The 21,801-nt window shown below is 37.9% G+C and overlaps 1 protein-coding gene across 2 annotated transcripts in view; it reads right to left on the reverse strand.

Annotated features, from left to right (window-relative positions):
- Positions 1 to 21,472, reverse strand: part of VEPH1 (ventricular zone expressed PH domain containing 1) — a 235,637-nt gene extending 214,165 nt beyond the window's left edge. For both annotated transcript variants that reach the window (XM_047100256.1, XM_047100255.1), the window contains exon 1: positions 21,335 to 21,472. In XM_047100256.1, coding sequence (XP_046956212.1) covers positions 21,335 to 21,472 — 138 coding nt within the window. The remainder of the gene's footprint in view (positions 1 to 21,334) is intronic.
- Between the last annotated feature and the right edge of the window lie 329 nt (positions 21,473 to 21,801).

Here is a 21,801-nt window from a genome sequence, read left to right on the forward strand (position 1 = left end):
TACAGGTCAGGGTTGACATTTTTACTCTGACATTTCAGTAATTTTTGTGAAATGTTTTAAATCACCCTCCAATTTCCCCACATAAACTTCTTTTCTCTTTCTCTACACAGCAGAACACATCAATTCAGCTCTCCATCTTTGGTTCAAATAACTACCAAATCGATGTTAGCTTTCGCTGAAAAAATTTCCCTTCATTCAACTATTTAATTCTCCCTCAAATATCTAATCATCTTTATTGAGAGGTAATATGACCCTCCAAAACATCTAAATGTGAAAAATAGGCCCATCACTTTAATTTGTAAAATTGGTCTGCCACTGGCTGGTGGACTGACAAAAATGAAAACATAATCGAGCAGTGAAACAATTTGATCCTTACACCCTTGTGAGCTGTTAGAGATGGGAAGTGATGGGGCTTTTCTGTCCACTGCAAGCTGCAGCTGGAACAACCTGGTTTTGCTATTGTATCTAAAGCCGCAGCAAACATCTTATGCATGAAGCCCTCTCCATACTTAGATTATTTATGGCCTAGATTCTCCAGAAGTGGAATTTCTGACACAAAACACAGGAGAATGTCTAGGGCTCATGATACATACTGCCAAACTATTTTCCGAGAAGGTCTTATAGTGTATATTCCCATCAGCTAGGTGAAAGCATGCTTTCTCCATCACGCCTTTGCCAGAACAGGGTATTTTTAATCTTTGCTAATTTGATCAGTGGAAAACAGTTATCTCACTGCTGTGTACTTGGAATTTCCTTGATCAGAGGTGAGGTTGAGTATTTTCACATGTTTGTTGGTCATTTGTATATAGTCCTTTGGGAATTGCCCATTGTATCCTATGTCAATTTTTCCTTAGATGACTTCAATTTGGTGATCCTCCTTTGAGATCTTTTTCTACCAAGGATATTAAGTCAACATTTGACATATAGGTTGTGAATACGTCTCCATTTTTCATTATTTTTAGTTTCTTTGCTCCTATCTATTGACATGGTAAGTTTTTTAAGTGGACAAAACTGTCAAACTTTTGGGATTTCATTGTTTTTTCCTTTTCTAAATTGGAAATTTGAGGGCTTTTTTTTCCTTTTCTTTTCTAAAAGTAATACATGGGCCTAGTTCAAAAAAACAAAAGGTATAAAGGAAGGTTTACAGTGAAAAGTTAATCTCCCTCTCACCCTGGTTTCCTGCCCTGGGGAAAACAATGCTCACAGGGTCTCCTGTGTTTGCCAAAGGCACTCCAAGCACATGAAAATATCCACCTACACTTACTCCTTTCTTACTTGTTATTCCTTTAATGGCTCTGTTTTTTAACTTCAAACTTTCCTTACTCAAAGGTTTAATAAAAATTCTCCTGAATTTTTTCTAGATTAAAAAACAAAAACTTGGGGTGCCTTGGTGGCTCAGTCAGTTAAGCGTCCAACTTTGGTTCAGGTCACCATCTCAATGTTCGTGAGTTCAAGCCCTGCATCAGGTTCTGCATGGTGGTGTGGAGCCTGCTTGGGATTCTCTCTCTCTGCCCCTTCCCCACTTGTTCTCTCTCTCTGTCTCTCTGTCTCTCTCTCTCCCCCCCAAAATAAATAAACTTAAAAAAATAAAAATAAAATAAAACTTAAACCATTTAACATTTGGGGTTTTTAACCAATCAGTTAGCTCTTAAATCTATTTATAGAAGATGTACATTTTACAATAAATAGCCAATTTAATGTTCCCATCACCATGTATTGAATAATTCTATTCCTGGTAATTGTTTTATATACATCAGTTTCTATTTCAGAGTTGTCTTTTCTGTTTGTACGATTTTTTAATTCTTTTACAATATTAATTTTGCCATTTCCTCCATACAAACTCCACAAAATTTTAAAGATATGTCCTAGTGTATTTTATGTCTCTGCTGTGGCTGTTAACAAAATCTATATTATTTCATCCTCAGAACTTTTAATTAGTTATTGCTGAATAAGTCAGCCTACACTTTTTTTTTGTATTTATTTTGTACGTAGCTGTTTAGCTCAATTCATCTTAATTATGATACTTTTTTTCAGATCATTCTCTTGGGTTTTCCAGAAACATCTCTGTATTGGATCTATACCTTTTGTATATTCCATAGCTTATTGTGTTGACCAGTAGTTCCTAAGCTATTTCACACAAAAGTCATAAAAGCAAGAATGCATGTTTAGTTTGTGGTTTTAGTTCCTGATTTTTGATTTAAAATGTTATGGTCAAAAGCAAGAAAATACTGCAAATATTTTAAAAGCATATAGGATGTATCACTTTCTTCCTATTTTCAAAGTTTATGCATTTGTTTTAATTTTTTTAACTGTCTTATAAGCACCTATGGAGATAAATAAGCACTTTTTCTTAGTCAACTTATGTATGTGTTATGTTAACATATAGCATGAAACGTCCATATATTAATCCATCCCCACATTCCTAGAATGAACACCACTTGGTTGGTGGACTGTTTTAGTATATTTTCTACATTCCTCCTTTGTTGGTGACTGTATTCTTTATTTTAATGCAACAGAATAATTACTTATGCCAGAACAGAATGCTGCTATGCAGTAAACACGTTCTTATGAAGCCAAGTCACAGAGAAAACACAGGATGTGAATGAGCAAAAAATGATTCTAGCTTTTCCAAAAATCTCTGTGGCAGCATGGAAAGCCAAAATAATTCTCAGGGTGAAAAATAACAGAGAATACTCTTGGGCTAAAATCACTATTTTTGGTCACAATTGCCCTTGTAAGTAGCAGTTACTTTTAACGGCATTATCTTCAAATATCAAGCAGCATCATAGGTAATAAAGAGTATTTTATGTAATAAAGAGAATATACACATAAGGGTAGATAGAACAGGGAACCAATGTCATAGATGGAAGGAAGTCTATATTCCAAATGACATCAGCCAAGCCTTTGTCATGGCCACCCCAGTGTGATCCACAGTGTGATCCAATAGGTGAACAAATGGAATAATCTTGGTGCCAAGAATAAAAGCTATGCATTACCCAACAGCATCAACTCCCATTCACCAACATGCTCTTGTTATTGCCATTACCTAAATATGGAATTTGTTAGCAATGGGGATTAATGCTGAGCCCCAGAATGGCACCATCCCTCAAGGACACCAATCAATCATTTGGTGCAAGTTATTTACATAAGTCATTTTCCACCTCGGAAGGAACATCAGTTATATTGAGTGGAATTTACACGTAATCCAGGTTTGAGTTTGACTTTCCTACCCATAGGGCCTAAGCCTGAACCTCTATTTGAAGGATCACAGAGTATTTGGTGTGTTGAAACAAGATCCTACTTAACTTTGCATCAGGCTAGAGAATCACTTTATAGCAAAGGAGATAGAACAATGGGCACCTGATCATGGATTCATTAGTCCTATCACATATGATAACCTTTCTTTCCCCTGCCCTGAAGCTCCTGGACTAATAGATCAATGGAACAGGTCTTCAAAGGAGCAACTGAGCCTAATATCTTATGAGGTTGAGGAACTATCTTCTAAGAGGCAACATACATACTAAAACAGTGACTATTACATGGTGTTGAATTCCCTATGGGTAGAATACATGAGCCTGAGAACTCAGTCACTTCAAGCTCTTGGGTCAAGAGATCAGCAAAAGAAGAAAAGAGTGACCACCCTGATAAGGGTAATTGACCATATCATTAGGAGGAGGTGGGGCTGCTGTTGTGTAATGGGGGCATCTCGAGGTACTCCCCTGCCTAATTTTGGTGGTAAATGGACATGGGGGTCATCACACTTTGAGACAGGGATGGAGATCAGGGATGCAGATCCCTCAGGAAAAAGCATAGGAGTCACCCAACTAGAAAGCAACTTAAATCAGCAGAGGTGCTAGCTGAAGGCATAGGGAATAGAATAGGTGGTAGAGGAGAGAAACTGTATTAGCTTTCTAGTTGCTGCTATAACTTATCATCACATACCTAGTGGCTCAAGAATTTGTGTTGATAGCTGTATTTGCCTACAGTTCCAGAGGTCAAAAGCTGAAAATTAGTCTCACTGGGCAAAAGTCAATGTGTCAGTAAAGCTGGTTTCTCTGCAGGCTGTGAGAAGAGAATCCATTTCTGCATCATTTCTGCATAGATTCTAGAGGTTCTCTGTATTCCTTGACTCATGTCCTCCATGAGGACCCTCCATCATTCCATGACCCTCCATCTTCAAAGTGTATCACTCCAACCTCTGCTTCCATCAGGCCACCTCCTTCTTCAAAGAAGGCCTTTGACCTTCTCACTCCCTTGTAATTACATTGGGCCCACCCAGATAATACCGCATAATCTCCCCATCTCAAGATCTTTAACTATATTATATATGAAAAATCCCTTTTTCTATGTAAGATAAAATTCACAGGCGGACATCTTTTGGGGGCCATTATTCAGCCTACCACAGAGATGATCAGTACCAACTGCAGCCTTGATAGCAACTGGGGTGGTAGACAGATCCTCTCACTAACCTTCTTGTAAATTTTTTCAGGAAAAGTATCTCAGAGAAGCTGTTTCCATATGGAATGAAATTATTATACAAAGCAAATGGATCTGAATGGTGAGAAGGGTAGACTGGGTTGATACTATAGTACACTGCCCATATACCTATTTGGGACAAAGGCACTCATGTTCTCAGCTTCCAGTTCAGAGCAAAACCTGCCTGCAAAAAATTTCTTTGTCAAAGGGAATGGCCTCACCCAGGAGTTTGTTCCTCCCTTAGAACAGCCATTTTGGAACCTGTTTTTCTGGGAACCCAATTACAACAGGGTGTTTATAGATGGCACTGGGAAACATAGCAAACCATGGGTAAACAATAGTTTAACAATAAAGAGAAGAGAGATTTCCATTTGGATGAAATAAGCCAATAAAAGCAGAAGTTGCAACTCAATAAAAGTACATGAGAAACATGTGTGCCCTGGTTCATGAGCACCAAGATTCCATTTTCCTTCTTTTTTAAAAAAAAATTTTTTTTTCAACATTTATTTATTTTTGGGACAGAGAGAGAGACAGAGCATGAACGGGGGAGGGGCAGAGAGAGGGAGACACGGAATCGGAAACAGGCTCCAGGCTCCGAGCCATCAGCCCAGAGCCTGACGCGGGGCTCGAACTCACGGACCGCGAGATCGTGACCTGGCTGAAGTCGGACGCTTAACCGACTGCGCCACCCAGGCGCCCCCCATTTTCCTTCTTTAAAGAGTACTGAGTTGTTGCGGAATTCTGAAAGGAGTGCTCTGGAATGAAGCTGGAGTATACAGGAGAGACTACTGTGTCAGCAAGATTGTTTAACAAAAGGCATATATTCTGATTCTAAGATTTCTAACTAGAAAAGTTAAGCAGATGTCCATAAGGATAAATCACTGCCCACTGGTCATAATTTCATTGAATATATTAATATATTAGGCATAGGTGCATCAGTTATGAACTTTGATATTACTGTGAATCTCCTGTACCTAAGAATTTCCTGGGGCGCCTGGGTGGCTCAGTCGGTTAAGCGTCCAACTTCGGCTCAGGTCATGATCTCGCGGTCCGTGAGTTCGAGCCCCACCTCAGGCTCTGTGTTGACAGCTCAGAGCCTGGAGCCTGCTTCAGATTCTGTGTCCCCCTCTCTCTCCGCCCCACCCCTGCTTGTGCTCTGTCTCTCTCTGTCTTTCAAAAATGAATAAACATAAAAAATTAAAAAAAAAGAATTTCCTATGATATAACACTTTATGAAAAAGAAGAGATTTTTCAACTTGAATTTTTTTTACACATTCCTACATATGACATGAAGCAAAACATTCTCCAAAAAGGAGAGTTCCTCCAAAAAAAAGGTGAAAATCTGGAAAGCTGTTAACTGCTCCATTCAACAAATATTCAAAAAGACAAAAGAAATTTAAACAAATTCTTTTAATGATATCATTGAATAGTTTAAAGATTCTTGGTATGAAATCAGCTTTGCAATTAGGGTTTTCCTGACTCACATTCCAGGAAACACCCTGTTCTTATGAAATGTATGTGTGTACGTACATATGTGTTTATGTTTGAGCTCAACATTGGGTCAGTACCTGTGCACCTTAAAATGAGTAACTTCTAAGAACCAGATCTATTCATATCAAACCCATCAAACTGGGTTTAGAGGTTCAGTCTCACAGTAACCTGGTCATTGTTAATTTTAAAGCAATTTACCCTAAAGTGGTGGGGAGGTCCAATTATAAGGGTAGGACAATGAAAAATCCACACATTGTGCTGTTTCAAGCCTAGTTTCCAGGATGGGTCATTCTCACTCAGCCACAGACACTACAACTCCATGTCAACACTCCTAAACCATTTGGTCACACTTCTTGATGCTATAAACAGTCTTCAGGGAATGGCCCAGTGGCAAAAGGGAATGAAATAAACGAAATAAAGTACTCAACGGTGGGAATAGCATAGGAGTAGAAGTTGAAAGAGAAGAAGGAAGACATCTTGAGGATCATTTCTCCTTCCCTTCCTTCAGAAACAGCATAGCATAGCAGTTAAAAGCATGGATTCTAGAGTCAAACTGCCTGTGCTCAAAGCTATATTCTGTTCTGATCAGCTGCAATCTTGGGCAATCACTTATCTCTCTGTCCCTCAGTTGTCTAATCTTTAAAACTGGGGTATTATTAGTATCTATCTCCTAGTAGTAGTGTGCAGTTTAAATTAGTTAATGTAGGGAAAGGATTTACAACAGTGTCTGGCATGTAATGAGTACAGAGAGATGTTATAACACACGGTGAGTTACAAATATTTCCTTGTGTGTTATAATTTTTTTATATTCACTTCACAACTATTAAACAATGTACAGCACAAAAAGACCACATACTTACCCTTCTCTTATTGTTACATTCTACATGGCATCCATACTAATCATTCTTTCTAGTTTTAAGAGCACACATATATACACACCTCATTTATTCTATCATTCTGAGAACCTCCAAGGTGAAGACAATAACAACACCAACAGCACCAGCAATGATCCCAGAGCTCATAACCTCACTGGGGTTCCCAGCAGAAGCAAACATAAAACTACTTTGAGGGGGAAAACACTCCACAAAGCCATCCAGTATTCACACAAGTAAAATTCTACTTAAACTGAATTTAAAAATCCAAACTCATAAAACACTCAAGGAACTAAGCCAATATGAGCACATATCCACATACAAAACTTGGGGCATACTGGATAGCCAAAAACCAGATAATGGAATTATTGATCTCAAATTATGCAATTAGACGTGCAAAAGGACTCATTGTATCAAGGAAAACTCTTGTTATGAACAAAGATGACATCTCTTCAAAAAAGGAACAGAAAGATGTTAAAAAGAAACAAATGAGACTTCTAGAAATGAAAAACTCAACAAATGAATGAAATGGTGGATAAGATACAGCTGGAAAAAAGACTCAATGGATGGGAATATAGAGTTGAGGAAAGGAAAACATGATGGATCATACAGAGATGGAAACTACAAAAGATCAAAAGGTATGGAGAATGAAACAAGAGAATATGAAGAATGTGAGGGCAGTTATTTTTGTCTGCTTTGTTTATTATATCCCCAATGCCTAGAAGATAGTAGGTACTCAAAAAATACTTGCGGAATGCATAAATGAATGAATAAATAGCATTTCCAGAAGGAAAAGTTAGTTGGAAAAGAAAATATTTGATACAATATTTTTAAGATTTCCAAAAGTGACAAAAAGCATAAACTTCAAACTCACAAAACACAATGAGGATTAAGTAGGGATATACAAGTAAAATCACATCCGGACGCATAATAGTGTGAAACCATAGAACACCAAAGACACGGAGAAAATATTACAGCATGGAAAAAGTAGAGTAGGTATAAAGAATGACAAACCAACAGCAATAGTAGGAGTTACTGAGAAATAAAAAGACTGCCCAGCTAGAAATCCACACCCAGGTAATCACCATTCAAAGTGAAGGGCAAAACAAGGACTTTTTCGGAAAAGACAAACATTTAGACAGTTTATCACTAATAGATCCTGGCTGAAGGGACTCTTACTATGATACTTTCGAAAGTGGAAACTTGGACTTGGAAGAAAATCCCCTTTTAATGGGGAATAAAAGGGATGATAAGAAAAACTGGGGAAATAGGTTCTTGAACCAAACATTGGCTGATTTCTTTTTTAATCAGTAATTTTAGAGAATAAGGTTCAAGGGTATTAAACAAGGTAACATAAAAAGTGCTGCTTAACGCTATTATATAAGAGGGGCATGAAAGTATTTCAAGGTCCATACGGTAATAGGAAAAGAGAGCTATTGAATAACTTTAGATATCATTGTAATCCATCAAATGTAAGGTGGTATCAGTGATAAGATCTTCCATTATGAAGGAAGAGAAAAGACTAACAATTAAATTGTGAGTTATATCATGTCTTAAGGAGAATTCCAGGCAAGACATAAATTGATGGTACTAACCTCTTATTTCTTTGAAGTTTCTTCCATCTCTTCCAGGAGAATTGCCTGTTTCCTGCTTTTAGCTGCATTACTTGTTGTAGTTTAATAGACAATATTTTACCAATATCTCAGTAACAAAAGAGTATATTCCTTTTTAGGTTCCATAAAGCTCTCAGTTATTATTTTGTAAGAAAATGTGGAATTCCTATCATTCCTGCACGAATATTTTGATGAATATTTTGTTCACTAATATAAAATGCATACCCTAGTGCTCTCTTCCATGCCTTCCCAAATACCCAGTAAGCGTTTGTTACCACATTATAATCTAGAAAGTTTGGAAACATTTTAAGCAGACATTTAACCCAACATTGATTGCTAGTAACAATAATGCACCTAATTCAGTTGGAATGTTAACAGTATGAAAGCTACGGCAAATTTATGCACGAGTAGGCCATGGCAACTTTATTATGCCTAATACCTGGCCAACGGTGATTGTAAGATTGTAATCAATTATAAAATATATTCTTGTTTCAGAGTTATAAGTGTGTGAAAAATGTCTTAGAATTGATAAAACATGGCAAATATGTTTGCTAAAATTTTAAAGGTACCTACTAAAAGAATTGACATAGAGTATGTAACTTTCAAACCAACGGAGTCAATACAGGTGGAAAATGAAAGGTTAAAAATGCATTCAATTAAAAAAAAAACTGTGGGGTGCCTGGGTAGCTCAGTCAGTTAAGTGCCCGACTCAGTTTCACCTCAGGTCATGGTCTTGCGTTTCGTGAGTAGAGTCCTGCATGGGGCTCTGTGCTGATAGTGCAGAGCCTGCTTGGGATTCTTTCTCTCTCCCTCTCTCTCTGCCCCTCCCCCACTTGCTCTCTCTGTCTCTCTTGAAATGAATAAACTTAAAATTTTTTTTGAAAAGTGCAGAAAAGAAGATAAAAATTTAGAAAATCAGGAAATATAACTCAAAATAAAAATGGAGAAATATAGCCAAATATGTAATTTATCATGATAAATACAAATTGATTAAATTTATCAATAAAAGACATATTTTCAATTTTTAATATTTAACACATCTATAGGATGTTTACAAATTATATTTAAGTCATAAGGACATGGGAAGATAAAAAGTAAAAAGACAGGAAAAGGGAAAATAGGCAACTACTCCAAAGAAAATAGGCAAAACTTATCAGAATAAAGTTGTACAATATATAATAGTAAGAGGAAAAGTTCTCCAAGAGTAAATAATGATTCTAAACTTGTACATAATAATAAAAAAGAAGATGTAGTATGTATATGCAATAGAGTATTATTCAGCCATTTAAAAAAATGATATCTTGCCATTTGCAACAACATGGATGGACCTAGAGACTATAATCCTAAGTGAAATAATCCGGACAAAGACGAGTAACATATGATTTCACTTACATGTAGAATCTAAAAAAACGAAACAAATAACAAACAAACAGACTTAAATACTGAGAACTAAATGGTGGTTGCCAGAGAGGAGCTGGATAGGAGGATGGGTAAAATAAAGGGAATTAAGAGGTACAAACTTCCAGTTATAAAATTAATGTCATGGAGATTAAAAGTGAAACATAGGGGACACAGTTAATAATATTGTAATAACTACATGTGTGGTATCAGAGGCCGACTCCACTTATTGTGGGGAGCACTGAGTAGTGTATAGAATTGTTGAATCTATATGTTGTACACTGAACCTAATATAACATTGTATGTTAATTATACTTCAATTTTAGAAAATCTCCCACATTTATAAAGCAATCTTGACAAAATTACAAGGAGAAATTGGCAAATCCAAAATTATAGTGGGAAATTTTAAAACACCTCTCTTAGTAATTGACTGTCCAAGCAGACACAAATTTATTGAGGATATAGAAAACTTGAACGATATAATCAAAAGGAGTTCTTTAACCAACTTACTTAATATCTCATACTAATTCAAGAATACACATTCCTCTGGGGCACAAATGAAACATCTAAAGAGGCAGCATAGTGTGGTAGTTAAGAGTAGTCTCTGAATCCAAACTCTCCGAACTTGATTTTTGTCTCTATTATTCACTAGCTATATAACCTTGAACAAGTTCAATTATTAACCTCTCTGTGCTCCAGTCTCCTTATCTATAAAATGGAGATAATATTAGTACACTTATCTCAAAAGTTTACTGAAAGAACTAAATATATTAACATGTGATAAGCTCTTAGAACAATTCCTAGAATATAGTTAAGTGCTACATAAGTATTAGCTGTTATTTGTTACACAGGTTAGCCATAAACTGTGCTACAAAGCAAATCTCAACCACTCCTAAGCAATTTGTATCATGCCATTCATGTTCTCCAACTACAATGCAGCTAGATTTTAACTTAACAACAAAAAGTTTCCAAAAATTATTTGGGAAATTAAAGCACAAACTTGTAAGTCACTTATGAGTCAAAGAGGAAATCACAATAAAAATAAGAGAGTATTTAAGAATTCATAATGAAAATACTGTATCTCAAAAACTTATGGGATGACACTAAGTGGTACTTAGCAAGAAATTTAGGGTCTTAAATGCTTATATTAGAAAGTAAAAAAAAAAAAAAAAAAAGCTAATTGTACAACTGAGGGGATTAGAAAAAGCATAGTAGAATACAACCAAATAAAGAGCAAAGAGGAAAACAGCGAAGATTTAAAAAGGAATTAATGAGATAGAATAAAAACACCCTATACAGATGATTCATAAACCAAAAACTTTAAAAAGACAAAGCTCTGAAAATACTGATGAAAGAATCAGTGAAAAAGAGCACTTAAATACAGATACAGCAGAACATAAAAGTATGAATTAAAAAGTTTTATACCAATAAATTTGAAAACTCAGATAAAATGTACAATTTCCTAGAAAATATATTTTGTCAAAAGTGACTGAAGGAAAACTCCGATTTTCTTCAAAGAAAATGAAATCAGTAATTTAAAAATCTACCAACACCCCCACTCCCACCACACACACACACACACACACACACACACACACACACACACACACACAAACCCTCATGGTGTCCGGAGGGTTTTATAGCTTTCTATGAAAGTCTTATAGATAACAGAAACATGGAAACTTTTCCCTGCTTATTTTATGACCCCAGTACATATAACTTGCTACTAAAGCCAGGTAAAAACAGTGGAAGATAGGACAATTATAGACCAATCTCATGGTTCCAAAGCTCCTTTAAAAATATTAACCAAATCAGGAAATGTATTAAAATTAATGTCAAATTTAATTTTATCCCAGAATGTTATGATGGTTTTATATTTTAAAAATCTATTATTATGATTCACCACATTAACAGGGAAAATAGGGAAAAAGGAAAAATATGACTATCTCAAAAGAGCAGAAAAAGAAGTTGATAAAATTTAACAATTTTTAGAAAAAACAAGAACAGGGGTGCCTGGGTGGCTCGGTCAGTTAAGCATCCGACTTTGGTTCAGGTCATGATCTTGCAGTTCCTGAGTTTGAGCTTCGCGTCATGCTCTGTGCTGACAACTCAGAGCCTGGAGCCGGCTTTGGATTCTGTGTCTCCCTCTCTCTGCCCCACCCCTGCTCAAGCTCGCTCTCTCTCTCTCTCTCTCTCTCTCAAAACTAAATAAACATTAAAAAAAAAAAAACAAGAATAAAAGGGAACCTCCTTAATCTGATCAGGGGTACTAATCAAAAGCCTGGAACAAACGTTGTAATTATGTTGTTAAGTCAGAAAACTACCTTTAAAGAATGGAAAAAGGGTATCTGCTAACTCCATTCTATTCAACATTGCTCTTGAGAACTAGACAGGACAAGGAGACAGAGAAATCAAATAGAAAGGATATGGATTGAAAAAAGAAGAAACAAAACTATTAATATATTGATTGTACGCATAAACAAATTCTAAAGAATGTGCTTCTCTCATCTTAAAAAAATTCTTTCTTGATTCCCTAATTCTTTCTAATTACCACCTCATTTCTCTACTCTTCTTCAAAGGAAAATGCCCAGAGACGTCACTGCTTTTCTTCAAATCTCTTCCCATTCTGTCTTAAACTAACTTTGGCGCAGCTCTCACCCCTACCTATCCAATGATGCTGCTTTTGTCATTGTGATCTTCATGGACCTGAATAACAGTCATTCTCAGTCCTCATCTCACCTGACCTACCGGCAGCGTTGACCTCGCTCTGTCCTTGATCATTTCTCCACTTGGCTTTCAGGACATCATGCTCTTTCTTCCTCCTTCAGTGGCCCTTTCTCACAGTCGGCTTCACTGGTCCTCCATCATCTCCTCGAGGCTGGGCTCAGTCTTTGGGCTTATTTTCTGTGAACACTCACTCTCTCAATGATTTCATTCAGTCCCAAAGCTAATGAGTTCCAAAATTATCCTGTCCAGCCCAGACTTGTCTCCTCAACTCCAGACTCACATATGCAACTATCTCTGTGACATCTCCATTGAGACAGCTGACAGCTCAGCCCCCATGCTTATAGCAGAACTCCTGATTCCTTCCTACCTCTCAACTTCATCATTGTAGCTTTTCAGGCCAAAAATTTTTAGTCCCGCTCTCTCTCTCCCTCCACGCCACCCTATATCAACAAATCCTATTGGTTCTACCTTTAAAATATACCCAGAGACTGAATAGCTCTCACCATTCCATTACACCCTCATGGCCAAAGTCTCTGCTTATTTTTTAATGAAAAAAATTTTGGGGGGCGCCTGGGTGGCGCAGTCGGTTAAGCGTCCGACTTCAGCCAGGTCACAATCTCGCGGTCTGTGAGTTTGAGCCCCGCGTCGGGCTCTGGGCTGATGGCTCAGAGCCTGGAGCCTGTTTCTGATACTGTGTCTCCCTCTCTCTCTGCCCCTCCCCTGTTCATGCTCTGTCTCTCTCTGTCCCAAAAATATATACACGTTGAAAAAAAAAAAAAAGAAAAAAAAATTTTAATGTTTATTTTTGAGAGAGAGTGCAAGCAGGAGAGGGTCAGAGAAAGAGACACAGAATTCAAAGCAGGGTCCAGGCTCTGGGTTGTCAGCACAGAGCCTGACACGGGGCTCGAACTCACAAACTGTGAGATTATGACCTGAGCCGAAGTTGGACGCTTAACTGGTTGAACCACCCAGGCGCCCTAACTACTGAACTTCTTATCTGGATTTTGCAATAGTCTTTTAAATGGCCTTCCTGATTCCACCTTTGCTTTTCCACAGACTCTTCTCAAAGCAGGAAAAGGAAAATAAGATCATGTTACTTCTCTGGTCAGAACTCTCCAATAGCTGCCCAAGGCCCTGCATGATCTGGCCTCCACTTCCCTTCTGACCTGATGTTCTATAACCTTCCTGTCTTGCTTTCTCTGCTACAACCACACTGGCTTCCTTAATATTCCTCAGGAACTTCAGGCTGCCCTCAACCTCAAGAACTTTGTATCTTATGCTTCTTCTGCTTGAAGTGAGTTCTTCCAGGTTTCTACAAGTATTGCTTCTTCATCTCCTTCAAGTTTTGCTTCACACCAGCTTCTCAATATGGCCACTTTGTCTTCCTGTTTAAAATTCCATACCTTTAATCCCCTGTCCTCAACCTCTGCTCTGTTTTTTTTTTACATAGCACTTACGGATCCTCTTTTAATGCAATGCATACTTTCCTTATTTATTTTGTGTATTTTTCTGTCTCCCCCAATTAAAATGGATGCTGGCAGAGATTTCTTTTTCTATTTTGCCTACTCTTGTATCCCCAGCATCTGGTACTGTGTCTGGCATATAGTAAGTGCTTAAGAAGTATTTGTTGAATAAATGGAAAAAATTATAGGCAAGATATTAAGATTAATGAAGAGAGTTGAGTCTGATATATGATCAAAAATAAGTGTCATTTGTTTTATAATCACCTGAAAGAAAATAGTTGGAAAATATTTTTTAAAGGATGTAATTTTTAGGGGCACCTGGGTGGCTCAGTCAGTTAGGCATCCGACTTTGGCTCAGGTCATGATCTCACGGTTCATGGGTTCGAGCCCCGCATCAGGCTCCACTTGGCTTTCAGGACATCATGGACACAGGCATCAGGACACAGCTGTCTGTGCTGACAGCTCAGAGCCTGGAGTCTAGTTCAGATTCTGTGTTTCCCTCTCTCTCTGCCCCTCCCCCACTCACACTGTCTCCCTCTGTCTCAAAAATAAAAATAAAACATTAAGAAAAAACTTTAAAAAAAAAATAAAGGATGTAATTTTTATAATCTCAGCAAAAAACCTAAAATACTTATAAATTTTTAAAAAGACTTACAGGGGCGCCTGGGTGGCGCAGTCGGTTAAGCGTCCGACTTCAGCCAGGTCACGATCTCACAGTCCGTGAGTTCGAGCCCCGCGTCGGGCTCTGGGCTGACAGCTCAGAGCCTGGAGCCCGTTTCCGATTCTGTGTCTCCCTCTCTCTCTGCCCCTCCCCCGTTCATGCTCTGTCTCTCTCTGTCCCAAAAATAAATAAACGTTGAAAAAAAAAATTAAAAAAAAAAAAATAAAAAGACTTACAAAACTCTTAAGATCTTTAAGAAAAAAATCATAAAACGTTACGGCAAGATACTTAAGAAGATCTAAGAATATGGATAAATAATACCTACAGATAAGAAGACAGTAACATAAAGATGTTAATTTTCTTCAAATAAACCTATAGTCATAATAAAATGCCTATCAAGATAGTGACGGAATCATTCTTTAAATGATTCTTTAAATGTTCATTCTTTAAATGAACAAAAACATTAAAGAACAAAAACAAACAAAGCAATTTTAAAGAAGTCTGGGGATATTTGTCCTACCAGCTGTCAGGACTATTACAGTAAAAGGTATAAGGCAAGCTACATTAGAAATAGATGTGCAACATGCTTAAGTGACAGGGTTTGTACAAGAATATACAAAAAGTCCTTAAGATTAATAAGAAAAGACTTCTTTAAAACCTCAATAGAAAAATGGAAAGAAACAACAACAACAAAAACCCCCCTAAATCCTAAATACTTTACTGAAACCCAAATGACATATAGCGAATAAACACCAAAAAATGATCTGTTGACCTTCCCAATAATTAGGGGAGTACAAATGTAAATAACAGTCAGATATGGTTCATTTAAATTGACAAAAACTATTAACAATCTGATAAACGCAAGCTTTGGTGAGAATATAAAGCCACTGGGAATCTCAAGCATGGCTGATGGGAGTGCAGGTTGGCACAACCATGGTGGAAAGCAATTTGGTGGTATATCAGAAAACTGAAAGTCTATAAAACCCCAAAACCAATTGTTTCATTCCTAGTTGTCTTCACTAGAAATACTAGCACATTTGGCAAAAACACTGATTACAAGAATGTTTACTATAACTCTATTTAAATAGTAAATGTCCATCAAAAGAAGAATGGATAACCAAATTGTGGTATAATCATGTAGTGGAATACTCTATCACTCCAAAACCAAATGAACTGGGACTACCTGTACCAACATAGATAAACCTCAGAAACATTATATTGAGCCTTATGATACTATTTATACAAAGTTTAGAAACGTAGAGTATCATGCTATAAATTATTTTTGAGTTATGCGTGTATAGCAAAGAAATAAAAACATTCATGGATAAATACCATAATTAGGATATTGGTTACTTTGGGAGAAAAGGAAGGTTTGAAATAGAAACATGCAGATGATTTCAATTTTATCTAATTCTTAAAATTGGGCAATTCGTGCATGCCTAACATTTTTTATTGGTGTAAAAAAAAAAGTTAAAGAGAGATAGAAGGTGGGTTGGTGGATTAGGCAAAAGGAACGTGGTAAATGAGGGTGGTGGGAGTGGGAAAAGATGAGTGGATAGCAATGAGTAGTCTGGGAGGAGAGCCAAGGTAGTAGAAGAAATGATTATTAGGTGAAAGCAGTCCAGAAAGGACTCAAAATGAAAAGACGAAACTTAAAGATACATTTGGGGACCTGGAGAGAATTTTGAGAAGATGCACTTTCAAAGCAAAGCATAAGGACAAAATATTGCCCAGCAGTGTTTTGGACTAACCAGTGGAAAAGAGAGCATGGACTGGAGAATGGAATCTAGTAAGGTTCAATTATTTTGTGAGTGATGTTAGGAAAAGGATTGAAGACTTGCTTGCCAAATTTTCAGATTCCAAAAAGATAGGAATAACTAATATATCGGACAGAATCATAATTTTTTGAAGGTATGAATATCCTGGAATGAGGGCCTAAAGACAACAATATTGTTGCAATGGTTTAAAAATGTGACACAATACACCTCCAATGTTTTTCAAGTTACCTAATTATAAGTCTTGATTCAGCCTCAGGGTTTTGGTATATCATAACATTAATGTGGCCAACTGTGAGATGTTACCATAGAAAAGAAATTTTAGACACAGAGTATCTGACTAGTATCAGCAATTGTTCTAAGCAGTTGGTTTAAGTGCAGGGCAATGATAAATTACAAAAGTAAATTAGGAAGGTGCCAAGGGAAAGAAGCCAGAATGTTGAGGATGTAGGCAGTACTTGGGAGCTACAATGAGACACCTCAAGAATTTGGAAACAAGATTGCCCTTTGAGAATTAAGCGGGGGGAAAATCCACTTATATGAGTGGGATTGACCAGCTACTGGACTAACCATCATACTATCTGTACATGAGTGACTACAGGTGAGTTAAATATAGGGCGGTAGGGCTGGAATGTGATTCTAATAGAGGAGGAAGAAATCTAATCAATAGTGATATTCATTGTCTAGAGAAAGACTGGGTAAATGCACTTGGTAAGGACAGCATAGAGCACACAATAATTCCGACTAACATGGGTTATAATTTGCATTGTAAATCAATACGTCAACACTCTAATTTATACCTCTGAGTCTTGCATTTGGATAGTATTTATCATGTACTGACAAATTTGAGTTTCCAGACCTAAACCTGGAAATGTGAGGTTGTATGACCTTTCTCTGCCATAGGCTCCTTCTTTGTCATGGAAATACCTAAGGACACTAGGACATTAAGGATGTTTAGCTGAGAAAAGAGAAGCTACAGGTGAGCCCTGATACCTATACCTAGCTTTCTATATTTAAGGTTCTCGCAGGAACAGAGTTACACTCTTTTGATTGTTGGGGCAATGAACAGACCAAATAACAATGTATAGAAAATACAAAGGGCTGCGATAAACATTAGGGTGCATGTGCCCCCTTTGAATCAGCATTTTTGTATCCTTTGGATAAATACCTAGTAGTGTAATTTCTGGGTTGTAGGGTAGTTCTCTTTTTAATTTTCTGAGGAACCTCCATACTGTTCTCCAGAGTGGCTGCACCAGTTTGCATTCCCACCAACAGTGCAAAAGTGTTCCCCTTTCTCCGCATCCTCACCAATATCTGTTATTTCCTGAGTTGTCAAGATTTCATCTAGCCAAAAGGAGGAACACACTAAAAATTTTAAATTCTGACAGTGGAATAGTTATCTCTTAGTAGGTTTTATGGTTATGACCATAAGCAATGGATAAAGTGTGGAAAACTACAGCAAAGGACTATCTCTTTGGAGCACCATTGTCATGACAAATCACCCTCTGCTGACTTCTTTCCTAGAACTATGGAGAAAGCTCGAGTCAGTGTCTCCACTCCTTTCCTCTCTGCTCTCCTGGCAAGGGCAAGGTAGAAAACTTTGACTAAAGGCTCCATCAAGGCTTCATGCAATGGAAAAGGGAAATTTGTCAAAGGGAAATATCAGAAACTTACTATGTTCTCATCACTGCAAATGTAGAAGGAGAAGTCACCTATTTGTCAGGTATCCTAGAGAAGGGATTTCTATGCTAGAAGGAAGTTGGCAAAGATGATTTAAAAGGAAGTTCTTTGTTTTTTTTTTTTTTTTTTTTTTTCAACGTTTATCTATTTTTGGGACAGAGAGAGACAGAGCATGAACGGGGGAGGGGCAGAGAGAGAGGGAGACACAGAATCGGAAACAGGCTCCAGGCTCTGAGCCATCAGCCCAGAGCCCGACGCGGGGCTCGAACTCACGGACCGCGAGATCGTGACCTGGCTGAAGTCGGACGCTTAACCGACTGCGCCACCCAGGCGCCCCGGAAGTTCTTTGTTTTTAAAAAGGAGTTGATATATTATTTTTGCTCTCTTTCCCTTATGTTCATCTGTTTTGTCCCTTAAAGTCCCCATATGAGTGAAACAGAAGAGACTCATAAATATGGAGAACAAACTTAGGGTTGCTGGAGCGGTTGTGGGAGGGGGAATGGGCTAAATGGGTAAGAGGCACTAAGGAATCTACTCCTGAAATCATTGTTTCACTATATGCTAACTAATTTGGATGTAAATTTTAAAGAATAAAAAATAAAATTAAAAAAATTAGGGACACAAGAAACAAACAGACAAACAAACAAAGGAGTTGAGAAGTAGAATTGATTACTGAGATTCAGGGTCATTAGGAAAGTCATAACAAGGGAAAGATGGGATGCAGCTAACAGGGAAGTGAGCCACTGAGTAGACATAGTGGTTCAGTGGACTAATCACTGGCAACGGCCATTGAATGTCATGGGCATTGGTGCATCATGGGAAGGTTTCAAACAATGGGAGACATGCAATAAAATCTTCTTTAGGAAGTTTAATTAGGTAACTTCTAGTACATTGAACCAGAGAACAGTAAGACCAAAGGCAAGAAGATCAATTGTTTTGAAGTCCTGAGCCAGAGTGATAGCAAAAGGAGAAGGAGAAGGTAATTCAGGAACAGGAGAAGAAGGAGAAAGGGAAGAGACATTTCTCAAGGAGTGTCCACAGAACTAATAGGGAAAGGAGAGAGTGAGAGTAAAAGGTCAAGAGTGACTCCAGGTTGCAAACCTGGAGATCTAAGAAAGTGATGGTACAGCTGGAAGAAAGATGATAACTTCTAATTTAGATAGATTGAATTTGAGATAATGGATATCAACTAGTTTGGGCTTGAGGCTTAGGGGGAGATGCCAAGGCTGGAAACATAGATCTTGGATGTAGAAGTTTCACTACAGGAGGTTATATGAATAGATGATTTTCTTTAAGAACAGAGTATATTAATTATATACTCTGCAAAAGGGCAACTATATATTTTTAGAGAGAAGTAATCACTAAGAACTAGAACCATAGAAGTCATTTCAGGAATAATAAACCTTGAACTGGCTTTTAAAAGAATGGAAAGGGAGAAGGAATTCCACACTGAGACTTGCTTATAACTAGGACTGAATAGCAGACATAAAAATGGATCGATCTGCACAATCCTTCTAAAAACTAATTCTTTTTATTCTGCCATCCATCTGCTCATGCCACAGTTACAGATAGAGCAGTGGAAGAAGTGAGATGTGACACCAGTTAGTAGGTGAAGAACACAGGAGAATGACTGGCCCTCCAGATCTGCCTGGTAGGACGCTGATCTGAGGGGACAGATGATACCCTGATGGCAAGGGACCTGCCTGCCTTAATGGGTAAAGGTGGCGACACATAACAGAACTCACCAGTTCTAAAATTCTGAATTTGACATCTGTTAAAAATAAGCAACTGATGAAGGAAACAAAAGAAATCACTGACACTAGTGACCTCTAGTGGAAACAGGCTTCAGGGGAATATGTATATATATATATATATTTGTATTAGATTAGATGAAAATCGGTGGCATATTCAGCCAATTCATTTCTGCAGGAGTGTGAAGGAAGGGACTGCTAGAAATAGCACACAAATATGGCCCAGAAAGTGGAAATGTACCAGGAATACTTGTGTTTTGAGTCAGACTAAGTTGATTAATGTTCTGAAAAAAAATGTGGACACATAATTGCTGTCAAAGACATTAGCTGAGAAAAGAGTGTGTGGGCAATGACTTCATTGGCCACCGGGGGGATTTAGTATGTTCCTGGCGGCCAATAAGTGAGCACGCTGACAGTCTTGAGGAGGAAGCCGCACTGGTTGCTGGTACACCTTTTAAACATTAAAATGTGGAAGGAAGCTGTGATCTCTGAAATGTGTACACATTTGGCAATTCAGTATTTTATGGCTCAAGTCCTGTCTCTTTCCTGTCTGCCTGGGGGCTGTCTGCACCAAGTATTAGCAAATGCTGTTGACACAAGAGAAGCTTGGTAGACTTGGTCTTTGAAATGGGACTGATCTCATGGAGGGCCCATGCACAACCAAGAAGGGCAGCATCAAACCACACTGGGCACTCCACATCTACCCTCTTAGGGAAGCACTTTCAGAATATATAATCTTGACATTGAAGAGTAGCAAAGGAATGGGAGACTTGAGGGAGATTATAAATTTGTCTGATCACACTGGGGGCTAATGATGAGTGAGTTGAATTAAATGGGGGTGGGGGTTAGGAAAAGGAGTAAAAAAGTAAGATTTTTTTTTTTTTTAATGGAGATTCTATAGAAATACACAGAATCAGTGTTATCAAGCCCCGGGCAACTGTCACTTCTGGCAACAGAGTGATCCTTGTCCTTGTCTTACATTACCTATGTGGCAGGAGGCGTCATCCTGCCTTCTTTCATTATTCAGCCTCCTCCACACACCCTGCTTTGTTTACTGATGCTGTTGGCAGCTTGGCAGATCTGCTTTTCCCAGGATTTGCTCCCTCTCTTCTGCATGTCATTTCAAGGATAGAGAAACAGCCCTTAGATAAGCTTTTGTGATAATTCCACTCTGGTCTGCAATTTCCAGAGTTCTGATCTCCATGAATGGGCAAAAGGCAGCCTAGCCTCCCGCTAGGTCAAGACTGCTATGGTGTTATTTCTTAGACGCCAAATTAAACCACAGAGCAGAACCAGTATTAAGGGAACCAGTATTAAGTGGTCTTTCCTCTTTCCCCTGCAAAGTTCCTTTCCCACAGGATACGTACAATCCTTTGGCCCTAGAATAAGTCATTTTGGGAGTCTAGTTTAAAAACTAGTTTACTTACGGAAGATGAGCTAATTATTTTAATTTGTTCCAGAGCTTCTGTCAGGCTGTCTTCAATCTCAGAGTCATCTAAAGAGAAGAGGTCCCCGGCGCGGGAAAGATCTTTTTGTCCTAAAACCAGTCTGAACAGCTGATGCATGATGGGAAATTTGATAAGCAATTGACCTTCGGCAGCCCCAGGACCACGTGTTTCAGTTATCACAGGTTAGTAAGATAGAAACATGCAGCAGGAAGTATATACTTCGTAGTCCTTGAAAGGTCATTTTTCTCCAGAATTTGAGGTCTTCTTTGACACTCTCTGGAAAAGAAACAAATGAAACAATGTTGCTGTTAGTAGAATGGCATGGGCTCAAAATGTAACCTCTCCACCGAGCAGAGAGGGGGAAGACAGTTTGGAAATGTGCAGAGAGTCACAGATCCTGGCTTGGTGATCTTCAAATGAGCTCTTCCCTTATTTATTTTCTTTTC

The sequence above is a fragment of the Lynx rufus genome, unplaced genomic scaffold (genome assembly GCF_022079265.1).
Source record: "Lynx rufus isolate CCGP_SWC_20201006 ecotype Redwood Valley unplaced genomic scaffold, mLynRuf1.p SCAF_5, whole genome shotgun sequence".
Lineage (NCBI taxonomy): Eukaryota > Metazoa > Chordata > Mammalia > Carnivora > Felidae > Lynx > Lynx rufus.